Genomic DNA, 23,023 nt, shown 5'->3' with positions numbered 1-23,023 from the left:
ACACTTCCTATCTCACCATCTCACTGCTTGCCTCTTTCCCACTATGCAGACCAGTGTTCTGCCACTCTGAATATCTTACCCTTCACAGGATTCATGAGAGCCTTTCACACACCACACCTGGTATGCACTATTACCTTTCTCCATCTGACAAACTCCTGTGAATCCTCCAAGATCCAACTAAATGTCATCTCCTAAGTAAAGCCTACCTTGATTCCTTCCAGTCAGAATCAATTGCTCACTTTCTTGTGATCTTGTGGCATTTTACATCTCTGTTCTAGCACTTACCATATAGCATGATATTATCATTTTTCGGTTTGCCTGTCTTTCTTAAGGTTGTGAGCATATCAGGGAAAGGTGCATTTCTGTTTTTATCTTAGTATTCTTGGTGCCTAACTTAGTACCTAGCATGTACTATTATTGCTTTAGGTTGCTAACAAGTGCCTGGCCCATAATAGATGTTCAGTAAGTGTTTGCTGAATAAAGGAATAGGTAGATGGATAAACTCACAAAAATGACATGCCTGTATACTTGTGACAGATAGCTAGAAAGTATGAAAGAATATCATTTACAGTGGTAGCAACATCATTGAAAATACTAATTTTGTACTTCTTTTTAAATTTGACAAAAAGTTGGCTGGGTACAGTGGCTGACACGTGTAATCCTAGCACTTTGGGAGGCCAAGGTGGGAGGATCACCTGAGCCCAGTAGTTTAAGACCAGCATGGGCAATATTGTGAGATCCCATCTCTAAAAAAAATTAAAATAAAATAAAATTGACAAAAATTGTATATGTTTATGGTATACAGTATGATGCCTTAAAATATGTATACATTGTGGAATGGCTACATCAAGCCAATTAACACATGCATTACCTCACATACCAATATTTTTTAAGGGCAAGTACTTAAAATGTACTCTTGTTTATACTTCATCATTTATAAAATGTACTACTATTTTTATATGCTAAGAAAGAAAAATGCTGCCAATTAAAGGCTTGAACAGGCACTTCACAAAAGAGACTATTCAGTGGCCAGAGAAATCTGAAAAGGTACACAAGTTCCTTAGCCATTAGGGAAATACAAAGCAAAGCTACAGTGTGATGATACTACACACATATAATGGACACAATGAAAAAAGACATGCTCTCATGACACTGCCAGGGGAGTAAAATTTGGTACAGATATGTTTAGCATCTGTTAAAGCTACATAAACCTATACATACCCTATGGCATAGCAGTTCCACTCCAAGGTATATACCCAATAGAAAGGTGTATTTATCTTTACTAAAAGACATGCACAAAAATGTTCATAGCTGTGCTGTCCACAATAGTAAAAGAGTAGAAACTACTAAAATTCTGACGCACAGTAAAATGAGCAGATAAACTGTGGTAGATTATTACAACTAAAAATTACAACTATACAGCAACTAAAAATGTACAAAGTACAATGCATGCAATAATATGGAAGAATCTCCAAAACACAATGTCAAACAAAAGAGGCCAAACACAAGAGTATTTATATGGTATGTTTTCATTTAAATTATAAATTAGACTTCCCGTATAAAGTCCAAACACAGGCAAAATTAATCTAAGATGCTAGAAGTCAGGATAATGATTACCCTTAGGGAGGCTGAGTGAAAGGAAACAAAATGGTTCTTGGGTAATGTTAATCTTTTGGTTATTCATCTAGGTGATGGTCATATGGGTATATTCACTTTGTGAAAATTCATTAAGGCTTATGTTTATTTTTGTATGCATACTTTGTTTTATTAAAAATTACAATAAAAAGGTAAAAAAAACTTCACCAGTTAAACTATGGCATGCAGTCTCAAAAATAATAATAAAATTTGACAAAAAATATTTATAATATATATACTTTTGAGACGGAGTCTCGCTGTTGCCCAGGCTGGAGTGCAGTGGCATGATCTCAGCTCATGGCAACCTCTACCTCCCAGGTTCAAGCAGTTCTCCTGCCTCAGCCTCCGGAGTAGCTGGAACAACAGTCGCCCACCACCATGCCCGGCTAATTTTTGTATTTTTAGTAGAGACAGGATTTCACCATGTTGACCAGGCTGGTCTCAAACTCCTGATCTCAAGTGATCCACCTGCCTCAGCTCCCAAAATGCTGGGATTACAGGCATGAGCCACTGTGCCTAGCCCCAAGGAACATTTTTTCAGTGAAAAACTAATGCAAATACGTGACCTATCAAGTTTTAATGTACATTGTAAACAATTATATGTGTTAAGTACTCAGAACTTTGTCAATGAAACAAAAGATTCAAAAATAGATCCAAATTATCACATTAACTTAATAAAATTGAAGCAACATCAGAATAGAGAGAGAACTCACAATTTAGTAACTATTGTTGGAAAAGTGGATACCAGTATGGAAAAGCATCAGCTTAGAGCTACATGTCATATTACTCCCTACAAAGAACCCCACATTGGCAGAATTAATCAAACAAAAGAACAAGAAGAAAAGGAAATAGTATACTTAAAAATCAATACAGAAACAAAACAGAATTGAAAAATGTATACATGAAAATATTACAGATAAAGTCTATTATCTAAATTTATATATATAATTTATTAACATGTATTTATTGAATTTTTAATGTTATGGAATTTTAAGTACATACTATGGGTAAAATATTGTTCCCAGTGTTATAGGAGACAAAAGGATGAAATAGACATTGATCTTGCCCTCAATGTATTTACAGTCCAGTACAGGGGATATAATATACATGTAAGTCTATAACAAAATGTTAAAAGCTTAAAGTGTTATAAGAGAGGATCAGATAGAATGTTATGGAAGTTTGGAGGAAGAAGGGACCTCTTAGGACTGGGGCCAGTGAGGTTGAGGTGAGGAGAGGCAGCATCAGGGAAAGTTTCATGGACATGATTGCTCTTGAGTTGAGCCTTAAAAGATGTGTTGTATTTGGGCACAAAGACATAAAATGAAGACAGTACACTCAGAAGCAACGATGTAATGACACGCATGACATGGAGGCAGGAAACTGAGGATTACATATAAGAAATAGTTGATAGTTGACTTTCACTAGAGCATAGTGTGGCATTAGAAAGTGAATTTTAAGAGTTAATGTTAGAAAGTGATGTTGGATACAGATCCTAGTTGGGGGGCAGAGGTTGTGGGGAGAATTAAATACTAGGCTGTGGAGCTGGGTTTTGTTCAGGAGCAAGTGGGGAGCCACAGAGGTTTGTGAATAAGGGAGTTCAGGCATACTTCAGTCAGTTTTATAGAAACTATACAGGGTAGGTTGGCAGGAGGTAGGGAGAACTAGAAACAAGAAATCTGTGTGGGTTCTATTTGAGTTGGTCAGGAGAAAGGAAATGAGGTTCAAGATCCAGACCTTACTTTAGTTGATAAAGTAAAGTAGGCCGGGCATGGTGGTTCATGCCTGTAATCCCAGCACTTTGGAAGGCCAAGGTAGGCAGATCATCTGAGGTCAGGAGTTTAAGACCGGCCTGGCCAACATGGTGAAAACCCATCTCTACTAAAAATACAAAAAAAATTAGCTGAGTGTGGTGGCATGTACCTGTAATCCTTGCTACTCAGGTGGCTGAGACAGGAGAATCGCTTGAACCCAAGAGGTGGAGGTTGCAGTGATCACACCACTGCACTCCAGCCTGGGTGACAGAGTGAATTTCTGTTTCAAAATGGAAAAGAACATCATACACAGAAATATGGAAAGTAAGGCAAATGGAGGAAAATGTGTAGCTTTACAAGAATTTAAAGAAATGCAAGTTAAGGTCAGGTAAATGGCTCACACCTGTAATTCAGCACTTTGGGAGGCTGAGACAGGAGGATTGTTTGGGCCCAGGAATTCAAGACCAGCCTGGGTAACAAAGTAAGACCCCATTTCTCAAAAAATGAAAATAAATGCAGGTTAGAACCTTAAGTCATGATTTTATATCTATGTAACTAGTTAGTATTGTTTATATGAGAAAATATAAAGTCAATGAGACTTGAAGGGAAACTGCACACATTATATATCAGAGTAATTTAAAGTGTCAACAACAGTCTGGCAAAAAAAAACAAAACAAAACAGGATCTTTTCAGCTAAGTACTAATCTTATCCTTGTTTTACAGGGTGAAAACTGAGGCTCAGAGAGGGTAAATAACTTGCCCAGAATCTGGTAAGTGGTAGAGTCAGTGGTGCAGGGGAAGCTGGCCTGCACTGGCTTGAGAGAGCTGATTGTTACATTTTCAGGAATTGTGCAAGCCATTACTAAAAATTAAAACTATACAAACATATAATTAAATTACATTAAAGACAAAGATAACTACTCAAAACTCATCACTTTCTAATTATTTTTCTATATTTTACTGTTATATAAGCTTATGAGGTTATTCATGTCTGCTGTATGTGTATGGTGGAAATTTTACATAATGATGTGCTCTTGTACATCTTTTCCCAATGCCTTATTCAATGACATCCCTTTGGTAACTTGACATCAGCCATGTTGAGAGTTTTTACATTACAGGCAAATACTACAAATCAGGTCTTAATTTATTATTTAATCTAGACTAAGGATTAGCTATGGTCTGTGGGCCAAGTCCATTTTACCTTCTTTTTAAAATTTAAGTTTGATCAAAACATGCCCATGCTCATTTGTTTAGTATCACCTGTGACTGCTTTCCAATGAAAATGGTAGAGTTTAGTAATTGCAGCAGAGACCAAGTAAATCACAAAACCGATAATATTTACCACCTTGTCTTTTACAGGAAAAGCTTGCTAACCCCTTCTCTTACTCCTCATTAGGTGAGCAAAAATATTAACCAATATTCATTGCGAAACTACACTTGGAGAGCCAGTTCTTTCTTCTTCTTCTTCTTCTTCTTTTTTTTTTTTTTTAGAGACAGGGTCTCACTCTGTCCCCCAGGCTGGAGTACAGTGGCACTATCATGGCTCACTGTAGCCTTAACCTCCTGGGCTTAAGTGATCCTCCCACATCACCCTCCTGGAGTAGCTGGGACTGCAGGCATGCACCACCACGCCTTGCTAATTTTTAAAAATTTTTGTAGAGGCAGGTCTCAGTATGTTGCTCAGGCTGGTCTTGAATTCCTGGGCTCAAGTGATCTTCTCACCTCAGCCTCCCAAAGTGCTTGGATTACAAGCATGAGCCACTAGCCCAGTGGATAGTCAATTCTTAAACATTTACTAGCATACCACTGTTCAAATATAGACCCAAGCAGTGTGACTCACATGATTTACGACCACACTGCTAAGCAAAATATGAAGTATCATGTAAACATGAAAATCCTACAAAGAGTTTACGGCCAATTCAGTATATATATATGTGTGTGTGTGTGTGTGTGTGTGTGTGTGTGTGTGTGTATGAAATGATAATATAAAAATTTTTAGAGATAAGCAAATTGTGAAGAAAACAATTAAAAATTTTAAGAAGTTAGGCCAGGTATGGTTGCTCACACCTGTAATCCCGGCACTATGGGAGGCCAAGGCGGGTGGATCACAAGGTCAGGAGATCAAGACCATCCTGGCTGACACATTGAAACCCTGTTTCAAATTACAAAAAAATTAGCCGGGCGTGGTGGCATGCACCTGTAGTCTCAGCCACTTGGGAGGCTGAGGCAGAAGAATTTCTTGAACTTGGGAGATGGAGGTTGCAATGAGCTGAGATCGTGCCACTGCACTCCAGCCTGGGAGACAGATTTTTTTTTGAGACAGCGTCTCACTCTAAGAAGTCACTGAAGGCCAGGCATGGTGGCTCACACCTGTAATCCCAGCACTTTGGGAGGCTGAGGTGGGCAGATCATGAGGTCAAGAGATTGAGACCATCCTGGCCAACATGGTGAACCCCATCTCTACTAAAAATACAAAAATTAGCCAGGCGTGGTGGTATGCACCTGTGGTCCCAACTATTTGGGAGGCTGAGGCGGAAGAATCGCTTGAACCCAGGAGGCAGAGGTTGCAGTGAGCCGAGATTGTGCCACTGCACTCCAGCCTGGAGACAGAGCAAGACTCTGTCTCAAAAAAAAAAAAAAAAAAAAAGTCACTGAAATTACTTTGAAAAATAAAGAGAAGAGAACAAACAAAAATAATCTTTTGTTTGGAAGCTGCTCTGGATCATCTCCATATATAGTCATGTGTTACTTAACAACAGGGATACATTCTGAGAAATGCATCATTAGCCAGTTTCATAATTATTTGAACATCTTAGAGCATATTTATGCAAATCTAGAGGTATAGCCCATGACACATCCAGGGTATATGATGGGTCCTATTACTCTTAGGCTACAAACTTGTTCAGCATGTTTCTGTACTTAATACTGTAGGCAATTGTAGCACAATGGTTAAGTATTTGTGTATCTAAACATATCTAAACATAGAAAAGGTACAGTAACACAGTCCTTTTCCATCAGGGCTTGTTCTGTTGTGTTCCATTATCTGAAGTAGGCTTCAGAAGGTGGATGACAAGAAACTTCTGGGAATTAAAAGAACTTGTTCTAACCCAATGTAAAGAAACTAAGAACTTTGAAAAAAGGTTTGACAAAATGCTGAAAAGAATAGACAATATAGAGAGGAATATAAATGAACTAACGGAGTTGAAAAATACAACACGAGAACTTAGTGAAATATGCACAAGTTTAAATAGCAGAATGGATCAAGCAGAAGAAAGGATATCAGAGGTCGAAGACCAACTTAATGAAATAAAACAACAAGACAAGAATAGAGAAAAAAGGATGAAAAGGAATGAGCAAAGTCTCCAAGAAATATGGGACTATGTGAAAAGACCCAATCTACGTTTGATTGGTGTACCTGAATGTGATGGAGAGAATGAATCCAAGCTGGAAAATACTTTTCAGGATATATCCAGGGAAATTTTCCCAATCTAGCAAAGCAGGACACTATTCAACCCCAGGTAATACAGAGAACACCACAAAGATATTCCTCAAGAAGAGCAACCCCAAGGCACATAATCGTTAGATTCACCAGGATCAAAATGAAGGAGAAAATACTAAGGGCAGCCAGAGAGAAAGGCCAGGTTACCTATAAAGGGAAGCCTATTAGACTTACAGCAGATCTCTCAGCAGAAACCCTACAAGCCAGAAGAGAGTGGGGGCCAATATTCAACATACTTAAAGAACAGAACTTTCAGCCTAGAATCTCATATCCTGCCAAACTAAGCTTCACAATTGAAGGAAAAATAAAATCTTTTATGAACAAGCAAGTACTCAGAGATTTTATTACCACCAGGCCTGCTTTACAAGAACTTCTGAAAAAAGCATTATACATAGAAAGGAAAAACCAGTATGAGCCTTTCTAAAAATATACCAAAAAGTAAAGAGCATCAACATAAAGAAGAATTTACATCAACGAATGGGTAAAATAGCCAGTGAACATCAAATGGCAGTAACCCTAAATTTAAATCGACTAAATCCCCCAATCAAAAGATACAGCCAAAACCTAACGGTATATCCAAAGATACACGAAGACTCAAAACAAAGGTTTGGAGAATAATTTGCCACCCAAATGGAGAGCAAAAATAAATAAAAGAAACAAAAAGCAGGAGTTGCAATTCTCACATTTGATAAAACAGATTTCAAAGCAACAAAGATACAGTGCTAAAAGGATCAATGCAACAATAAGAGATCTTAATACCCAGATACATAAGACCCATAATGAGATTTAGACTCAACGAGACAGAAAATTAATAAGGATATCCAGGACTTCAACTCAGATCCGGAACAAGTAAACTCAATAAATATTTATAGAGTTCTCCATTTTAAATACACAAAATATTGATCGGCCATTATTAATACCGATTTTTAGAATGAAGCAATATTCCTGTTCTCTCTCCCTCTTTTTCTTCCTCTTTCTTCCTCTCCTTCTCTCCTTTTTTTACTTTTCAACATCCTAGTTCCTCACCTCTACTCTATACATTCCTCTGAACACCTGATTCCTTGTGATTCTCCCGTCCCACTGAAACCTCCAATTCATTAAAAAAAAAAAAAAAGTCATGTAGTAAACAATTAGTCATATGGGAACACTTCTAGGAGGTACCAAGTTTAAAAAGAAAAGAAAAGGTACAGTAAAAGTACAGTATTATAATCTTACAGGACCACCATTGTGTAATGATATATATTATTGATATACACGATTATTCACCATTGTATCATGTAGTCCATCATTGACTGAAACATCGTTATGTGGCTTATGACCATATTCCCTTTAGAAGCTATCCAATGTCCTCTTCTCAGCTTTTAGTGTATGACTTCTGCTTTGCATTCTTTTATAAATACCCACTCTTTTCCAGACCATGGAACATTGCTTCCTTCCATCTGATCTATTTTACCCAAACAGTTTTCTTTGACATTACTTCTGAGACCAGATCCATGAACAAATTCAAAGATTGTTCTCATTCCTCTTCCCTTGACCCCTGTTCACATAGCAATGTGGACTGTACCTTCTTCATTGTTGAGACTTTTCTCTTTTGACTTCCAAGACATTGTCCTTTTCTACTTTCTTTATTATCCTTATAATAGATCCTTCTGTGTTTTCTCCCAGGTTTCCCTCCCCTCCACCATTCCCAAATCTGAGTATTCCAGAAGAGTTATTTGTTTTAATGATATAGTAAATTAATTTCTTTTTTTTTTTTTTTTTGAGACATAGTCTCACTCTGTCACCCAGGCTAGAGTGCAGTGGCATGATCTCAGCTCACTGCAACCTCTACCTCCCGGGTTCCGGTGATTCTCCTGCCTCAGCCTCCTGAGTAGCTGGGATTACAGGCACACATTACCATGACTGGGTAATTTTTCTGTTTTTAGTGGAGATGGGGTTTCACCATGTTGGTCAGGCTGGTCTTGAAGTCCTGACCTCGTGATGCGCCCACCTTGGCCTCCCAAAGTGCTAGTATTACAGGCATGGGCACCCAGCCGATTAGTTTCTAAGCCTCAATTTTCTGACTTGAAGGGATTAAAATTAATACCTACCTATTGTTATGAAAATAAATGTGTTACATAAAGCAATCTGCAAAATAGTAAGTATATACTCAAAAAACTGTTAGCCATTATTATCACTACCATTCTTATTTTTGTTTTCAGTCCAACCAACACTGATATTGGTTAACTCCTGTTGTTTATGGCACAGGTTTAGTAAAAATTAATTACTATATATATATATGCACATGGTAAGGTGGAGTGGTTGTAACAAGACCACAAGCTGCCTGAAGGGGCAGCCCACCCTAGGCCCTTTTCTAACTGAACTAGATTCCAAAACACCAATACCTCCGGTGAGTGGGAGGGCCCAGTCCATCCCCCAGGCTGTGTCCTTGTGCATCAGTCCTCTTGCTTCCCTCAGGCTCTACTTCTGTTTCCTATAAGCACAGGCAGAGTTGAGATCAGTCATGGAGCTCTGCCAGGGATGATGGGAATTGAGAGCAGCCAAAGACCCTAGAGGGGACCATGCAGCAGCCCACAGCTCTGCAGAGAGAAACTAAACTAATGAATTACCATGAGCTCCAGCCCCGGGTTCTCTGTGCCAGTCTCCACTGTGGACAGAGCAATGGACTCTCTTCCACTTGCTTTCTCCATCTCCTGTTCTCCTCAACTGAAAAACAAATTAAAGGCCAAGCCTGAAAGATTGGTCATTCTGTCCTGTGGGGATGGGGAGAATTTTTAGGACCAGTTACCCATGGAAAACACAAAACTAAAAGTCTTTGAAAGCTTAGTTGATTTCTTTAAGAATGGAGAATTGAGAAGATTGGTTACATAATTTTGATTCACTAAATAATGAAAAATAAAATCCTGTTTCCTCTTGTGAATAGCTAAAGAAAGGGAAATAAGATAGAAGAGAAATGAAAGGCAGGGGAATTGAAATGAATCAATTCCCCAGCCAGGGCCCCAGGATCTGGGCTATAAACATTCCTACTTGGACCGTCAAAGAGTCATAAGGTAACTGCTCTTAGCCCTGGGGAGGCCCCACTGAGCATGCTGAGTAAAAAGGAAGCAGGGAGAAGGGAGTCAGGAAGAGCCAGACCCTAAAATATTGCTGAACAGACAAAGATTAATAGGCCTTCAAGTTCCTGACTGTAATGTAGCATAAGAATTGTTTTTTATGCCCCAGAGAGAACTTCTTCTCAGTTAAATTAAGGAAACTTCCATTTAAAATAATTAGTATGAATGTAAATGATCCCAAATAAAGTTTTTAAACAAAATAAGCAAATATTCGGGCCACAGAATAAGCAAACTTAATACATAGACATTCACAATTAGATATAAGTTCATTCTGAGATGCTTCTTTACTTTGCAGAAAATTCCCTTCCCTGTAGAATTGCTTTTAAAAATGTGATCTCTTTAAGCATTTAAAGTATAATTTCATTCAACTTTTATTGCTTAAATTAGGACCTTCCTGACTAGGTACAGAACTACCTGCATTTAGTTTAAATATGATCTCTTTAAAAATTTGGAAATTAGGCACCTGCCCTCCCCAAACACTTTTGCTTACCCCACCTTGTGGAATTGATTCCCTTTGGCTCCTCAGTGAAGGACTGAAAGAAAAGCTCAGCTGCGAGGGAGGAGGGACAGCTTGGGTAGGGCATAGGGGCTTTCCAGCCATTGGTTAGTTTTATGTCTTGGGCCCTCCTTCACTGAGCCTGCCCTCGCTGTAGAGGAGGACTACACCTCCCAAGTTAAATATTATATGTTTTTAAGACTATTTTGCAGGACTAAGACTTCTGCAGAGGTGGCTCCCGCCTGTAACCCCAACACTTCGGGAGGCTGAGGCGGGCGGATCGCTTGAGCCCAGGAGTTTGAGACCAGCCTGTGTAACACGGCAAAACCCTGTCTCTACAACAAATACAAAAATTAGCTGGGTATGTGGTCCCAGCTACTCGGAAGGCAAAACTGGAAGGATCCCTTGAGCCTGGGGAGGTGGAGGTTGCAGTGAGCTGTGATCACACCACTGCACTCCAGCCTGGGCTACAGAGTGAGACCCTGTCGAAAAACAAAAGCAAAGAATTCTGCAGGAACTTCTAACAGGCACATCCCTGGAATCATTACCCACCACTGGACTAGGCACTGGGTAGCCTGTGAAATAAAGTAAGAGATGTCTCTGCTCTCAGAAAACTTACCATCTTTGTGCTGGAAAGACATGCCCTAGAAAACAATGGAAAGCATGACTGTACATGATTCGATGCCAAATGACTGCTAGGAATTCTTTTAGCAATCCATTCAACAAATACATATTGAGTAATCACTATTAGCCAGGCACCGTTTTCGGTGCTTAGGAGACAAAAATCAGTGACACAAGGTCTCTGCCATCAAAAAACGAACAGATCAGTGAGGAAAGACAGATGTGTCAAGAAAGGCTTTGCATAGGCCAAGCCCAGTGGCTCACAACTGTAATCCTAGCACACTAGGAGGCCAAGGCGGGTGGATCATTTGAGGTGGGGCGTTTGAGGCCAGCCTGGCCCACATGGCAAAACCCTGTCTCTACTAAAAATACAAAAATTATCCAGGCATGGTGGTGCAGGCCTGTAATCTCAGCTACTCAGGAGGCTGAGGCAGGAGAATCATCTGAACCCAGGGGCAGAGGTTGCAGTGAGCCGAGATCACACCACTGCACTCCAGCCTGGGTGAGAGAGACTCTGTCTCAAAAAAAAAAAAAAGAGAGAGGAGCGAAAGACTTTGCAGAGCTGGTAACACTTGTCCTGGCCTGGGAAGAAAGAAGGCAAGCTTCCTATGACTCCCTCTAGATAAAACTTAGGATCCCTCCCTGAACTCTGATTATACCATGTTGTTGCTAAATCCTACAAAGCACATACTGTCTCCTGTTAGACTGTGATCTCCTCAGGAACAAGATCTTTTTTTTTTTTTTCTTAAACAAGATCTTGCTTTGTCACCCAGACTAGAGTGCAACTTCTGGGCTCAGGCGATCCTGCTACCTCAAACTCCTGAGTATCTGGAACCACACGCATATAGCACCATACCTGATTAAGTTGTTGTTTTGTTTTGTTTTGTTTTCCTGTGGAGATGGGGGTCTCAATATATTGCCCAGTCTGGTCTCAAACTCCTGTACTCAAGCTATCCTCCTGTCTACTGCAAAAGTACTGGGATTACAGACAGGTGTGAGCCACTGCTCCTAGCCAGGTTCTCTATCTTGCTTTTCACTGTATCCGCAGGCTCAACACCCACCACAATATTAGACAATCAATAAATATTTGTAAAATAAGTTAAAACAGTCAGGCGTCATGGCTCAAGTCTGTAATTCCAGTACTTTGGGAGACCAAGGCAGATGGATCACGAGGTCAGGAGTTCGAGACCAGCCTGACCAACATTGTGAAACCCCATCTCTACTTAAAATTCAAAAATTAGCCAGGCATGGTGGTGCACACCTGTAATCCCAGCTACTCAGGAGGCTGAGGCAGGAGAATCACTTGAACCCGGGAGGCAGAGGTTGCAGTAAGCTGAGATTACGCCACTGCCCTCCAGCCTGGGCAACAGAGCAAGACTCCGTCTCAAAGTAAATAGATAAATAAGTGAAAACAATATCACCACCACAGAATCTGGCTTAGATTATTTGGTGTGTAAATAAGGACTCCAATCACCAAAATAAGGACACATATTTCATTTCCCCAGTTCTGTGTGTGTATGTGTTTGCACATGCACATATCCCTCACAGAGCAGAGGTGTGTTGTATTCCAGATCGAGAGAAACTCACTTCACCTCTCTGGGCTTCCCACCAATATTTCCCACCCTAATCCTATCTCATAAGATTATCATAAAATTAAGTAATTTAATACAAAAGAAAGAACTTAGAAACCAATACTATATGACCTTGCAATTATGGGGCACTGTATGATCTTATTAATTAATTCAGGAAAATAAGACACCAGTGTTGAAAGTAAATCTGCTTACAGATATTTTCAAGCTATTGTCCTGTCTCTCAATATGACCATGAAGTGTCTCTTGCTCGTTCTATCTTATACATATGTATCTTTTTGTGTATTTTTACATATATATATAAATCTTGTATATATAAGATATATGTATAAGATAGAACATATACAAAAATATATAAGATTACAAAAAGATACATATCACATCTTTTTTTGTTTTTACCTTATTTGTGTATATACGTATGTATTTATTTTAGAGACAGGGTCTTGCTCTGGCATCCAGGCTGGAGTTCAGTGGTGAGATCATACATGGCTCACTGCAGCCTGAAACTCCTGGGTTCAAGTGGTCCTCCTGCCTCAGCCTCCTGAGTAGCTAGGACTATAGGTGTGTACCACCACGTCCAGCTAATTTTTATTTGGTAGAGCCAGGGGTCTCACTATGTTGCCTAGGCTGGTTTTGACCTCATGGCCTCAAGCAATCTTCCCACTTTGGCCTCCCAAATTGTTGGGATACAGGCTTCAGCCACCGCACCCCAACAGTTTTTACCTTAAATAATTGCCACTTCTGGGGCCATATCCAAGCATAATGATAGGCACAGATCCTAGTATTCTGTTCAGGTGGAATGATGCCAGCAATCACATCTCTGTTCTCTCACCCTCTCTCTTCCCTTTTTCTTTTCTTATAGAAAATGTGAAATCCCATGTCTTCATCTTCTAAGTGCAGCCCATAGCACTCCTCTCACTTTCCCAAGGGATCCAGATTTCTTTTAAACCCAAATATTGACATAACCCAACTGCCAAGAGGAAGAGATTTAACCAATACCTCCCCTCAGTTAACTGACTTAGGCTCCATTGTTTGTTTTTTGCCTTATCACAAACCTTGATTGATAAGCTCTCCCACATTACAGATCAGGAAGAATAAAGTGATTCACCCAAAGTCAAAAGCTAGTTAGTGACTAAGCCAATTCTATATCCTGAGTCCTTCACTCCCAGTTTCAAGCTATTTCTGAGCTGTAGGGTTAAACATAAATAAGAGATCCCTCTGTTTCTACAGCATCTTATAGTCTTACAAAATATTTTCCTATACTTTCATTATCCCCACAATATTCCTGTAAGGCAACCAAATCAGCTACTAATCCTATTTTAGATTAAAAAAAAAAAAGACTCAAAGAAGATGAGCAATTTGCCTAAAGTCATACAGTTAGTTAGAGGAGAGCCAGGATGAGAGGCTAGCTCTGGTCATTTCTGTGGAAGTTGAACCTTATAACTGTCCTAAAGGTGTAACTCTCCTAAAGCCTAGAGGTTACTCCTGGAAAACGAGACGGCCTGAAAAAACACCCATCTGGGAAATAAATCGGATATAAGTAATAGATGATTTTATTCTTTTCTGCTTTTACATCTCCTTCAATTACTGGAAGAAGCAGGTAGAACTAAGGAGAATAGAGGAACTTAACAATTTTGGTCTTAATAGAGTAGCTGACATTTAACTAACCCTCCTGCCAAAAACGACTGCTAATCTCTCATACAGTGTATTCTCTTTTGTTATCAGTCTTTTTTCTCCGCATCTTTCATTTTGGTAGTTCCTATTGCTATGTCTTCAAGTTCACTAACCTTTTCTTCTGCAATGTCTAAGTTGCTAGTAATCCTATCCAGTGTACTTTTAATTTCAGATGTTGTATTTTTCATATCCAGAGGTTCTATTTTTTTTTTAAATGGGGTCTCGCTCTGTTGCCTAGGCTGGAGTATAATGGCATGATCTCAGCTCACTGCAACCTCTGCCCCTGGGTTCAAGTGATTCTCCTGTCTCAGTCTCCCGAGTAGCTGGGATTACAGGTGCATGCTGCCACGCCTGGCTAATTTTTGTATTTTAGTAGAGACAGGGTTTCACCATGTTGCCCAGGCTGGTCTCGAACTCCTAAGTTGAGATAATCCATGCACCTTGGCCTCCCAAAGTGCTAGGATTACAGGCGTGAGCTACCACCCCTGGCCCAGAGTTCTATTTCAAATCTCTTTTTATGTCTTTCATTTCTCCATCAAGCTCATTACTTCCTCTACCTTCTTGAACATAATTGAATATATAGAGATGTATTAAAATACCTGTTTTAATCATTTTGTCTTTTAATTTCTTATCTGTGTAATTTCTGTGTTTGCTTCTATTGATTGATTTTCCCCCTTGTTATGGGTCTGATTTTATGTTTTATTGCATGTTATGTAATTTAAAGTAAGGTGACAGTTAATATGAGCTTTATATAGTTGAGTACTGGAATTTTTTTATATTTCTTTACATATTTTTGGACTTCATTCTGATATGTAGTTAAATTACTTGGAAACAGTTTGAATACTGAAGTTTCTTTTTATGCTTTATTAGGCAGGTCTGTAATAGCCTTTAATCCAGAACTAATTTAGCTCTACTGTAGAGGCAATCCTATTCTGAGATCTTTACTCAACGCCCCAAGGGTTAGAAGGTGTTTCCAATTCAGTTAGTAGGTTCCCTGACTCTGTGAGCTCTGAGGATTTTCTACCTGCTGTTGTCTCATAGTTCTTTCCCAGAATTCAATGGTTTCCTCACATGCATGTACAGATCAGCTATCTCTCTGTACCACTAACTCCCCCTTGATACTATGCCCTGTGAGTTCTAGCGAACATGGCCTCCCTGAACTCTGAACTCTGTGAGGCCACTGGCCTTTATCCCAGCTCCCTGAGCTATGGCCTGGAAACTCTCCCAGGAAGTAAGCTGGGATGACTTAGGGCTCATGATGTTTCTCTTGTTTCAGGGATTACCATCCTGTACTGCTTGTTGTCCAATATCTGAAAACCATTGCTGCATATATTTTGTCAGGATTTTTTAGTTGTTGAAGGTGACAGGGTAAATTTGGCCCCTGTTACTCTATCTTGGCCAAAAGTGGACATCTATAAATAATTATCGAGTGTCTACTACTATGCTGGACACAGTCTTAGATGTTGAGGATGCAGTAGTGACCCAGATAGACAAGAGTCCTGTCCTCTAGGAAGATGCATTTTAGTGAAAATGACTATTGGATCCTATAGTGGGAATGGATACAATGACAAGGTTTTCACTTCTACCTTGTAAGAAGACTTCCAGCTCTAAAGCTGTAGCTTCAAACAGTAGCAGATTGTGCAAGAAGGCAAGTTGAGGGGTAGGTGAAGAGAGCTGTATAAAAATATTGCCTACCATTTTGTAAGAAAAAGGGTAATTTGGCCATAACAGAACTGCATTAGTTTAAGAACTGACTCGGGTAAATATAGTGCCCATTTTGTAGAATCCTTATGAGGCTGAGTTAATTCATGTGAAGTGTTGAGCTCAATGTTCAATGTGGACCACTATTCACCTCACTTCAGTTCAATTCAGCAAATACTGACGGACTTCAACCCATATTTCAGAGTAATGTCTGGTGCCTTCCTACCCATTCCTATATAACTTCCATTTTTATTCTTATTGTCTCATACCCTCAGATTCAGAATTTTCTTCAAAAGAAACTCTCCTGTCCAGAAGCAGCTACATAATTTGCAGGGCCCAGTGCAAAATGAAAATATGGGTCTCCTGTCCAGAAATTATGAAGAGTTTTAAGACAGCAACAGCAGAGCATTCAACCAAGCACAGGCCTTTCTGAGAGCGGAGCCCTGTGTGATGCCCAGGTCACATGCCCATGAAGCTATTCCTGCCCCATCTCACTTCCAGAAAAACTCCAGTCTCTTCTATGATGCCCTCAGCCTCTGTTAGACAGATGAAAAGTCTCTCAGTTAAAACAAACACAGGTGCGGTGGCTCATGCCTGTAATCCCAGCATGTTGGGAGGCCAAAGCAGGAAGATCACTTGAGCCCAGGAGTTTAAGGCCATAGTGAGCTATAATTGCACATTACACTCCAGCCCGGGCAACAAAGTGAGTCTTCAGGCCAGGCATGGTGGCTCACACCTGTAATCCCAGCAATCTGGGAGGCTGAGGAGGGTGGATCACCTGAGGTCAAGAGTTCAAGACCAGACTGGCCAATATGGTAGAAACCCCATCTCTACTAAAAATGCGAAAATTAGCCAGGTGTGGTGACCGGTGCCTGTAATACCACCTACTCAGGATGCTGAGGCAGGAGGATTGCTTGAACCTGGGAGGCGGAGGTTGAAGTGAGCTGAGATCACATCACTGCACTCCAGCCTGGGTGACAGAGTGAGACTCCGTCTTAAAAAACAAACAAAAAAAGTGAGACTTTGTGTCTAAAAAAAGTAAAAAAGTTTACAAAAACAACCAACCAACTAAAAAACTTATCATCAACCGCTCAAATGTACAGTGCTTCCTAGGCTACTATGAAGCAGGCATAGCAAGTGTTAATAAATAGTAATAAAACAGAAGAAATAATGCTGCAACCTAAGGAAAGGAGCTGGATAGATAGCTTTGAACATCAGTACCTTCCTAGCACCCCTGAGATTGCCCCACATGGGTGACCCCTTCTTTATTGCTCATTTTAGGTCAGCCCGTGTTAATGCAGTACTGCAGTGTCATTTAGGGACCTTCGGATAAAATCCAGAAAATTTATTTAAAATGGAGGAATTATATTTAGAGGAAAGGAAGAGAACCAACAAATTGAAAATTCCAGCTTTCTTATTGTTGAGCTAATGTTAAGAGGATAAACTATTTTGTTATCAGCTAAGGAAGAGAACACACTTGGGAAATTGTCCTGCTTCCAAGAGGATGGTTAAAGAAATCAAAGAACCAAGGGGTTACTTGGAAGTCCACCTGCCCCTTCAATTCCATTTGGCCTTGGAGCCAGCCAGGGCAAAAAATAGCTGTTATCCAGTGACGTGAAGCAGGTTACCTCTTCAAATCATTTAGATTCTTAGAACACAATGGACCTTAAGATCTCCCCAGTAACCCCAACTGCATTGGGTGTGGTAATGCAGGTTATGAAGCTGCAGAAGATGCCCAGTGGGCATGTCATAGGGACCCTCTGCTCTGCTTGTCATGCACTCAGGCTTCGGTGAAGCCAACAGTCCATCACACACCTCCCACTTCATGGAGATGACACCCAGTCCCTCTGTCCAATTCTAACCTCTCGCCCAGACTCCTGTCTTTGCAAAAACCTGAAGGTTATTTCTGCCTAGAGGATCCACTGATATCTCAGAGTCAATTTGTCCTAATCTCAAACTACTATTATCTTCTCAGAGGTCACCTCTGCCCAAATCCCCTTCCTTCCCATCCAGGCAGAGTGAAGCATTCCTTACACTTCTGTTTCCTACTAACCCTTTCCTCCTCTGGCCTTGTGTTAGAGCTCGGTATTGAGCCTTTGTGCCCTCTCACCAGAGAGGTTCCTTCAGGGAGGAGCTTGTGAAGGAAAAAAAGAAGCATGGAGTAGAATGTGATGGGAAGCATTTTCAGACACATTTCTGCCCGCTGCAGTGGCTCATACCTGTAATCCTTCTAGCACTTTGGGAGGCCAAGGCCAGAGGATCGCTTGAGTCTAGGAGTTCGAGACTCAACTGTGTAGGCTGCACAACATAGTGAGACCCTGTCTCTACAAAAAATTAAAAATTCGCTGGACATAGTGGTGCACACCTGTGGTCCCAGATACTCCGGAGGCTGAGGGGGAAAAATTTTTTGAACCTGGAAGGTAGAGACTGCAGTGAGCTCTGATCATGCCACTAGGCTCCAGAGCGAGACCCTGTCTTAAAAACAAAAAAAAAAACGACATCTGAATTACTGGGGGCAGTTAAACAGTAGGTTTAAAGGGATGGTGATGACAAGTGTTTTCCAAGGGACCCTATTATTTATTTTTATATTAATGTCTTATATATCTAATTATAGTTTATTTTTTTGAAATGCTTTTCATTCCTCATGGAATTCTGTGCTTTTTGGCATTTGCCTGTGAAAAGTAAGATATTTTTCTCTTTAGCTTTGTCTCCCATGGCAGTCTCCTTTCTGAGGGATGAGACACTGAATGAAGGGCCTGTAAATAGAGGAGGGAAGTGATAAATAGCCCACAGCACTGCAGCACTCGTCTTGGCCAATTCCACCATCAGGTGCTGGAGAGCCTGATTTTTCAGTAAAACATTTCTAGGCGCCTAACTGAAAGATCAACTAAATATTATCTATCCAACCACAGAAAGTAAAATGAGAGAGAACATGGCAAATCCTAAGGAGCTACAAGTGCTCTGTCCTGGTATTAGGGATTCTGTTTTCTTTCCTGCCCTCAGTTTACTTTTTAATTTTATTTACTCATTTATTTATTTGAGATAGGATTTTGTTCTGTTGCTCAGGCTGGAGTGCAGCAGTGGAACCGTAGCTCACTGCAGCCTCAAACTCTCAGGCTCAAGCCATCCTCCTGATCCTCCTACTTCAGCCCCTGATTCGCTGGGATTACAGGGGCATACTGCCACTTCAGTCCTGTCCTCTGTTTTTGTATCCTGTTTGTAATTTCTCTATCTTTCTGACTCTCCTTTTCTCTACCTCCTTGCTTCCCTCTCTCTTCTCTTTCTGTCCCTCACACTCCTTCATCTCTTTCTTTTTCCTTCCGTTTTTTTTTTTTGTTTGAGATGGAGTTTTGCTCTTGTTTCCCAGGCTGGACTGCAATAGTGCAATCATGGCTCACTGCAAGCTTTGCCTCCCAGGTTCAAGTGATTCTCCTGCTTCAGCTTCCCAAGTGGCTGGAATTACAGGTGTGTGCCACCACGTCCAGCTAATTTTGTATTTTTAGGAGAGAGGGGGTTTCACCATGTTGCCCAGGCCGGTCTCGAACCCCTGACCTCAGGTATTTGCCCACCTCAGCCTCCCAAAGTGCTAGGATTACAGGCATGAGCCACCACACCCTGCCTTCCTTCATCTCTTTCTACTTACCGTCTTTTCTTCTTATACCTTGCAGGGCCCTCCCAGACAAGATGTGCCATAGGGATCTCTGGGAGGAAAGACCACCTCCAGAACACCTGTGAGGCCACCTCAGTCCTCGCTGAGCTGAACTGGTGACCCAGACAGCACTAAGGGCAGAGAGCACTGGTCATGTGCTGAGTTCTAGAGCTTCAGTATCAACAACAACCTCCTACAATTATAGCCTTAGCAGACCGTGGAGCTGAATCTTCATTCTCTATTTGCTGAACTTCCTGGGAGATTTTTGGGTTGGGTTCTGATTAGAAAAGCCTGATGTCTGGTATTCCTTATTGATTTATAGTTGGCTAATTATTTTCCATGGCTAAATGTGAAGTGGACAAAGTCTAAGAAAGTTGGTGTTGGTCTCCCATTCTTGATCCTCCCTCTCGACACTCTAATTATATCCCATTGGTAAAATGTACCCTTGTTCAGAAAGCAAGTTATAAGGAAGTAAATCCTCCACCAAACTATTTGTTATTAAGCATTTCAGGGTTTAATCCCTCTTGGAGTTTTTGTTTTGTTTTATTTTGCAGAAGGAATGGAAAAATTTGGAGTCAGAGGCTCTGTGGGCAAAGGGATGTAGAGACTTTGGGGAAAGTATTTAGCTCTCTTGAGCCTTGATTTTCACTTCTGCAAAAGGCAGTTATCACCTCCCTTTTGCAGAAGTCTTCCAGGAAGTTCAGCAAATAGAGAATAAAGATTCAGCTCCACAGTCTGCTGAGGCTATAATTGTAGGAGGTTGTTGTTGATACTGAAGCTCTGCAGCTCAGCACATCACCAGTGCTCTCTGCCCTTAGTGCTGTCTGGGTCACTTGTTCAGCTCAGCGAGGACTGCGATGGCCTCACAGGTGTTCTGGAGGCAACCTTTCCTCCCAGAGCTCTGCAAGTTATAAGAAGGAGAGATGTTAAGTAGGAAAGATAAAGAATTCTCAGAGGGGTTGGGCATGGTGTCTCATGCCTGTAATCCCAGAACTTTAGGAGGCTGAGGCAGATGGATCACCTGAGGTCAGAAGTTCAAGACCAGCCTGGCCAACATTGTGAAACCCCATCTCTATTAAAAATACAAAAATTAGTTGGGTGTGGTGGTGCATGCCTGTAATCCCAGATACTCAGGACACTGAGGCAGGAAAATCTCTTGAACCCAGGAGGCAGAGGTTGCAGTGAGCTGAGATGGTATCATTACACCCCAGCCTGGACAACAAGAGTGGAAACTCTGTCTCAAAAATAAAAAACAAAGAAATACTGGGAGTGATAGTGATTTTTCTCATACAGAAGACGTCGAGTTTAGAATGATTTCATTTACGATCATATCTGCCTACAAGATTGGTGGAAACATTAAACTAGAACAGAAATACAGGGGAAAAGTCGCTTGTATCAGGTAATCCAAAAGTATTATTCTAATAACTGGCTAATGGCTGGGTGTGGTGACTCACATCTGTACTCCCAGCACCTTGGGAGCCCGTGACGGGTGGATTGCTCGAGCTCAGGAGTTCAAGACCAGCGTGGCCAACATGGTGAGACCCTGTCTCTACTAAAAATACAAAAAAAAAAAAAAGTTGGGCATGGTAGCGCATGTCTGTAGTCCCAGCTACTCAGGAGGCTGAGGTAGGAGGATCACTTAAGCCCAGGGGGCAGAGGTTGAAATGAGCCAAGATCGTGCCACTGCACTCCAGCCTGGGTGAAAGAGTGAGACCCTGTCTCGGAAAAAAAAAAATATATATATATATATATATATGTGTGTGTGTGTGTGTGTGTGTGTGTGTGTGTGTGTGTGTGTGTGTATGTATTAATATTTAAAGTGTAAAGATCCTAATATAAATTCTTCACTTCTTATTTTCCCTTAAGCTAGATTGTTCTCTTCTATTTCAGGCACTTTTACATGCATTTTCTCATTTAATTCTGACCACAGACTTTTAAGGAATGTACCATTACTACCTGTTTTCCAGATAAGGAAACTCAGTTCATTTGCTAAAGTCACCAAGTGAGCAAGCCACAGAGCTGGGTTTGAGTCTAGAGTCCTTGCTGTTAATCTTTACTACTCTTTACTACTCATCTGACTCTTTACTACTCATCTCCCCAACGTCCTGTGCCTTCCCCCTCTCTTCCTGTTTCTGTACCACCCATCCTTTAAAATTCAACTCAGGACTTTCCTTTTCCTGAAAGCCTCTGGACTCCAGTTCAACCCCCATGTGAACTCACTGTCCTCTTCTATTGCCTGAGCTATTGATGTGTCAGTGATGTGGCATCTTCTGTATTCCTCTCTAATATTACTGTTTGTCATACTGTTGTCTTAAAATGCATCCTGGAGGGGGAAAAAACAAAATGGCTGTATGAAGGTGACAGTAGAGGGCTGGGCAGGAGGATCACTTGAGCCCAAGAGTTCGAGCAGAACAAGAGGTGGCTCACACCTGTAATCCCAGCACTTCAGGAGGCCAAGGCTGGTGGATCCCCTGAGGTCAGGAGTTTGAGTCCAGGCTGGCCAACATGGTAAAGCCTCGTCTCTACTAAAAATACAAAAATTAGCTGGGCATGGTGGTGCATACCTGTAATCTCAGCTAGTTGGGAGGCTGAGGCAGAAGAATCACTTGAATCTGGGAGGTGGAGGTTGCAGTGAGCCAAGATTGCGCCATTGGCAACAAGAGCAAAACTCCATCTCAAAAAAACAAAACAAAAAAAAAGATGACAGTAGAATTCCTCATCGAGAATTGTGTTTGGCAAATTATCCTGATTGGTTCTTTGGCTATGAAGCTACATGACAGCAGAGACCCCAGGATCTAGCACAGTGTATAAAGTTTATTTATTGAAAAGATAAAGAATTCTCAGAAATACTGGGAGTGATGACAATTTTCTCATTATACAGAATACATGAGTTCAAAATTATTTTATTTAAATATTGAAGGATGAGGTATCCCCAGAAGGCCAGAGGACTTTGGTCACATCCAGGTGGCTAATACCTCAGTCACATATATATTCTTGTCACTTGGTTTAAGTTATGCCCCCAAGATGTATGGTAACCTCCTTGGAATGGGAACTACGACCAGGTGTTGAAGTGAATCTATGTTGGTTTTTGCCTCTCATGTATTTCTTTACTTTACATTGACACACCAGATCTTCACACTAGCCTTCTGAAGCAGTGTGGCAAGCATTTATGTATTCCTTCATTTTCTTTTCTTTTCTTTCTTTTTTTTTTTTTTTTTTTTGAGACAAGGTCTCACTCTGTCACCCAGGCTGGAGTGCAGTGGTGCGATCTCAGCCCACTGCAGCCTCAACCTCC

General features: G+C 40.8%; 2 protein-coding genes across 58 annotated transcripts in view; one reads left to right on the top strand and one right to left on the bottom strand.

The window, feature by feature from the left end:
- SLC28A2 (solute carrier family 28 member 2) overlaps positions 1 to 19,903 on the bottom strand; it is a 107,335-nt gene extending 87,432 nt beyond the window's left edge. For 13 of the 41 annotated variants that reach the window (XR_013520936.1, XR_013520938.1, XR_013520939.1 and 10 more), the window contains exons 1-2: positions 10,494 to 10,892; positions 9,495 to 9,591 (exon numbers count right to left, since the gene is read on the bottom strand). Coding sequence is in view for 9 of the 41 variants with exons in the window: in XM_054239595.2 (XP_054095570.1) it covers positions 9,495 to 9,591; positions 10,494 to 10,599 (203 nt within the window). In the remaining 32 variants the exon portion in view is untranslated. Of the gene's footprint in view, positions 1 to 9,269; positions 9,359 to 9,494; positions 9,598 to 10,488; positions 10,896 to 13,427; positions 13,622 to 19,722 lie in introns of those variants that run through there. The other 28 variants (XR_013520923.1, XR_013520924.1, XR_013520921.1 and 25 more) reach the window with 14 other exon arrangements.
- Positions 1 to 23,023, top strand: part of LOC128928764 (uncharacterized) — a 64,131-nt gene that overhangs the window by 27,450 nt on the left and 13,658 nt on the right. For 8 of the 17 annotated variants that reach the window (XR_013520958.1, XR_013520948.1, XR_013520951.1 and 5 more), the window contains one exon: positions 4,110 to 4,156. The exons of 2 other annotated variants lie outside the window; for them this stretch is intronic. The gene's annotated coding sequence lies outside the window, so the exon portion shown is untranslated. Of the gene's footprint in view, positions 1 to 4,109; positions 4,783 to 23,023 lie in introns of all 17 variants that reach the window. 7 more of the 17 variants (XR_008474264.2, XR_013520957.1, XR_013520954.1 and 4 more) reach the window with 2 other exon arrangements.

Source organism: Callithrix jacchus, chromosome 8, assembly GCF_049354715.1.
Source record: "Callithrix jacchus isolate 240 chromosome 8, calJac240_pri, whole genome shotgun sequence".
Taxonomy (NCBI): Eukaryota; Metazoa; Chordata; class Mammalia; order Primates; family Cebidae; genus Callithrix; species Callithrix jacchus.
Note: the sequence above shows the minus strand (reverse complement) of the source record. Positions and strands in the feature narration are given on the sequence as shown.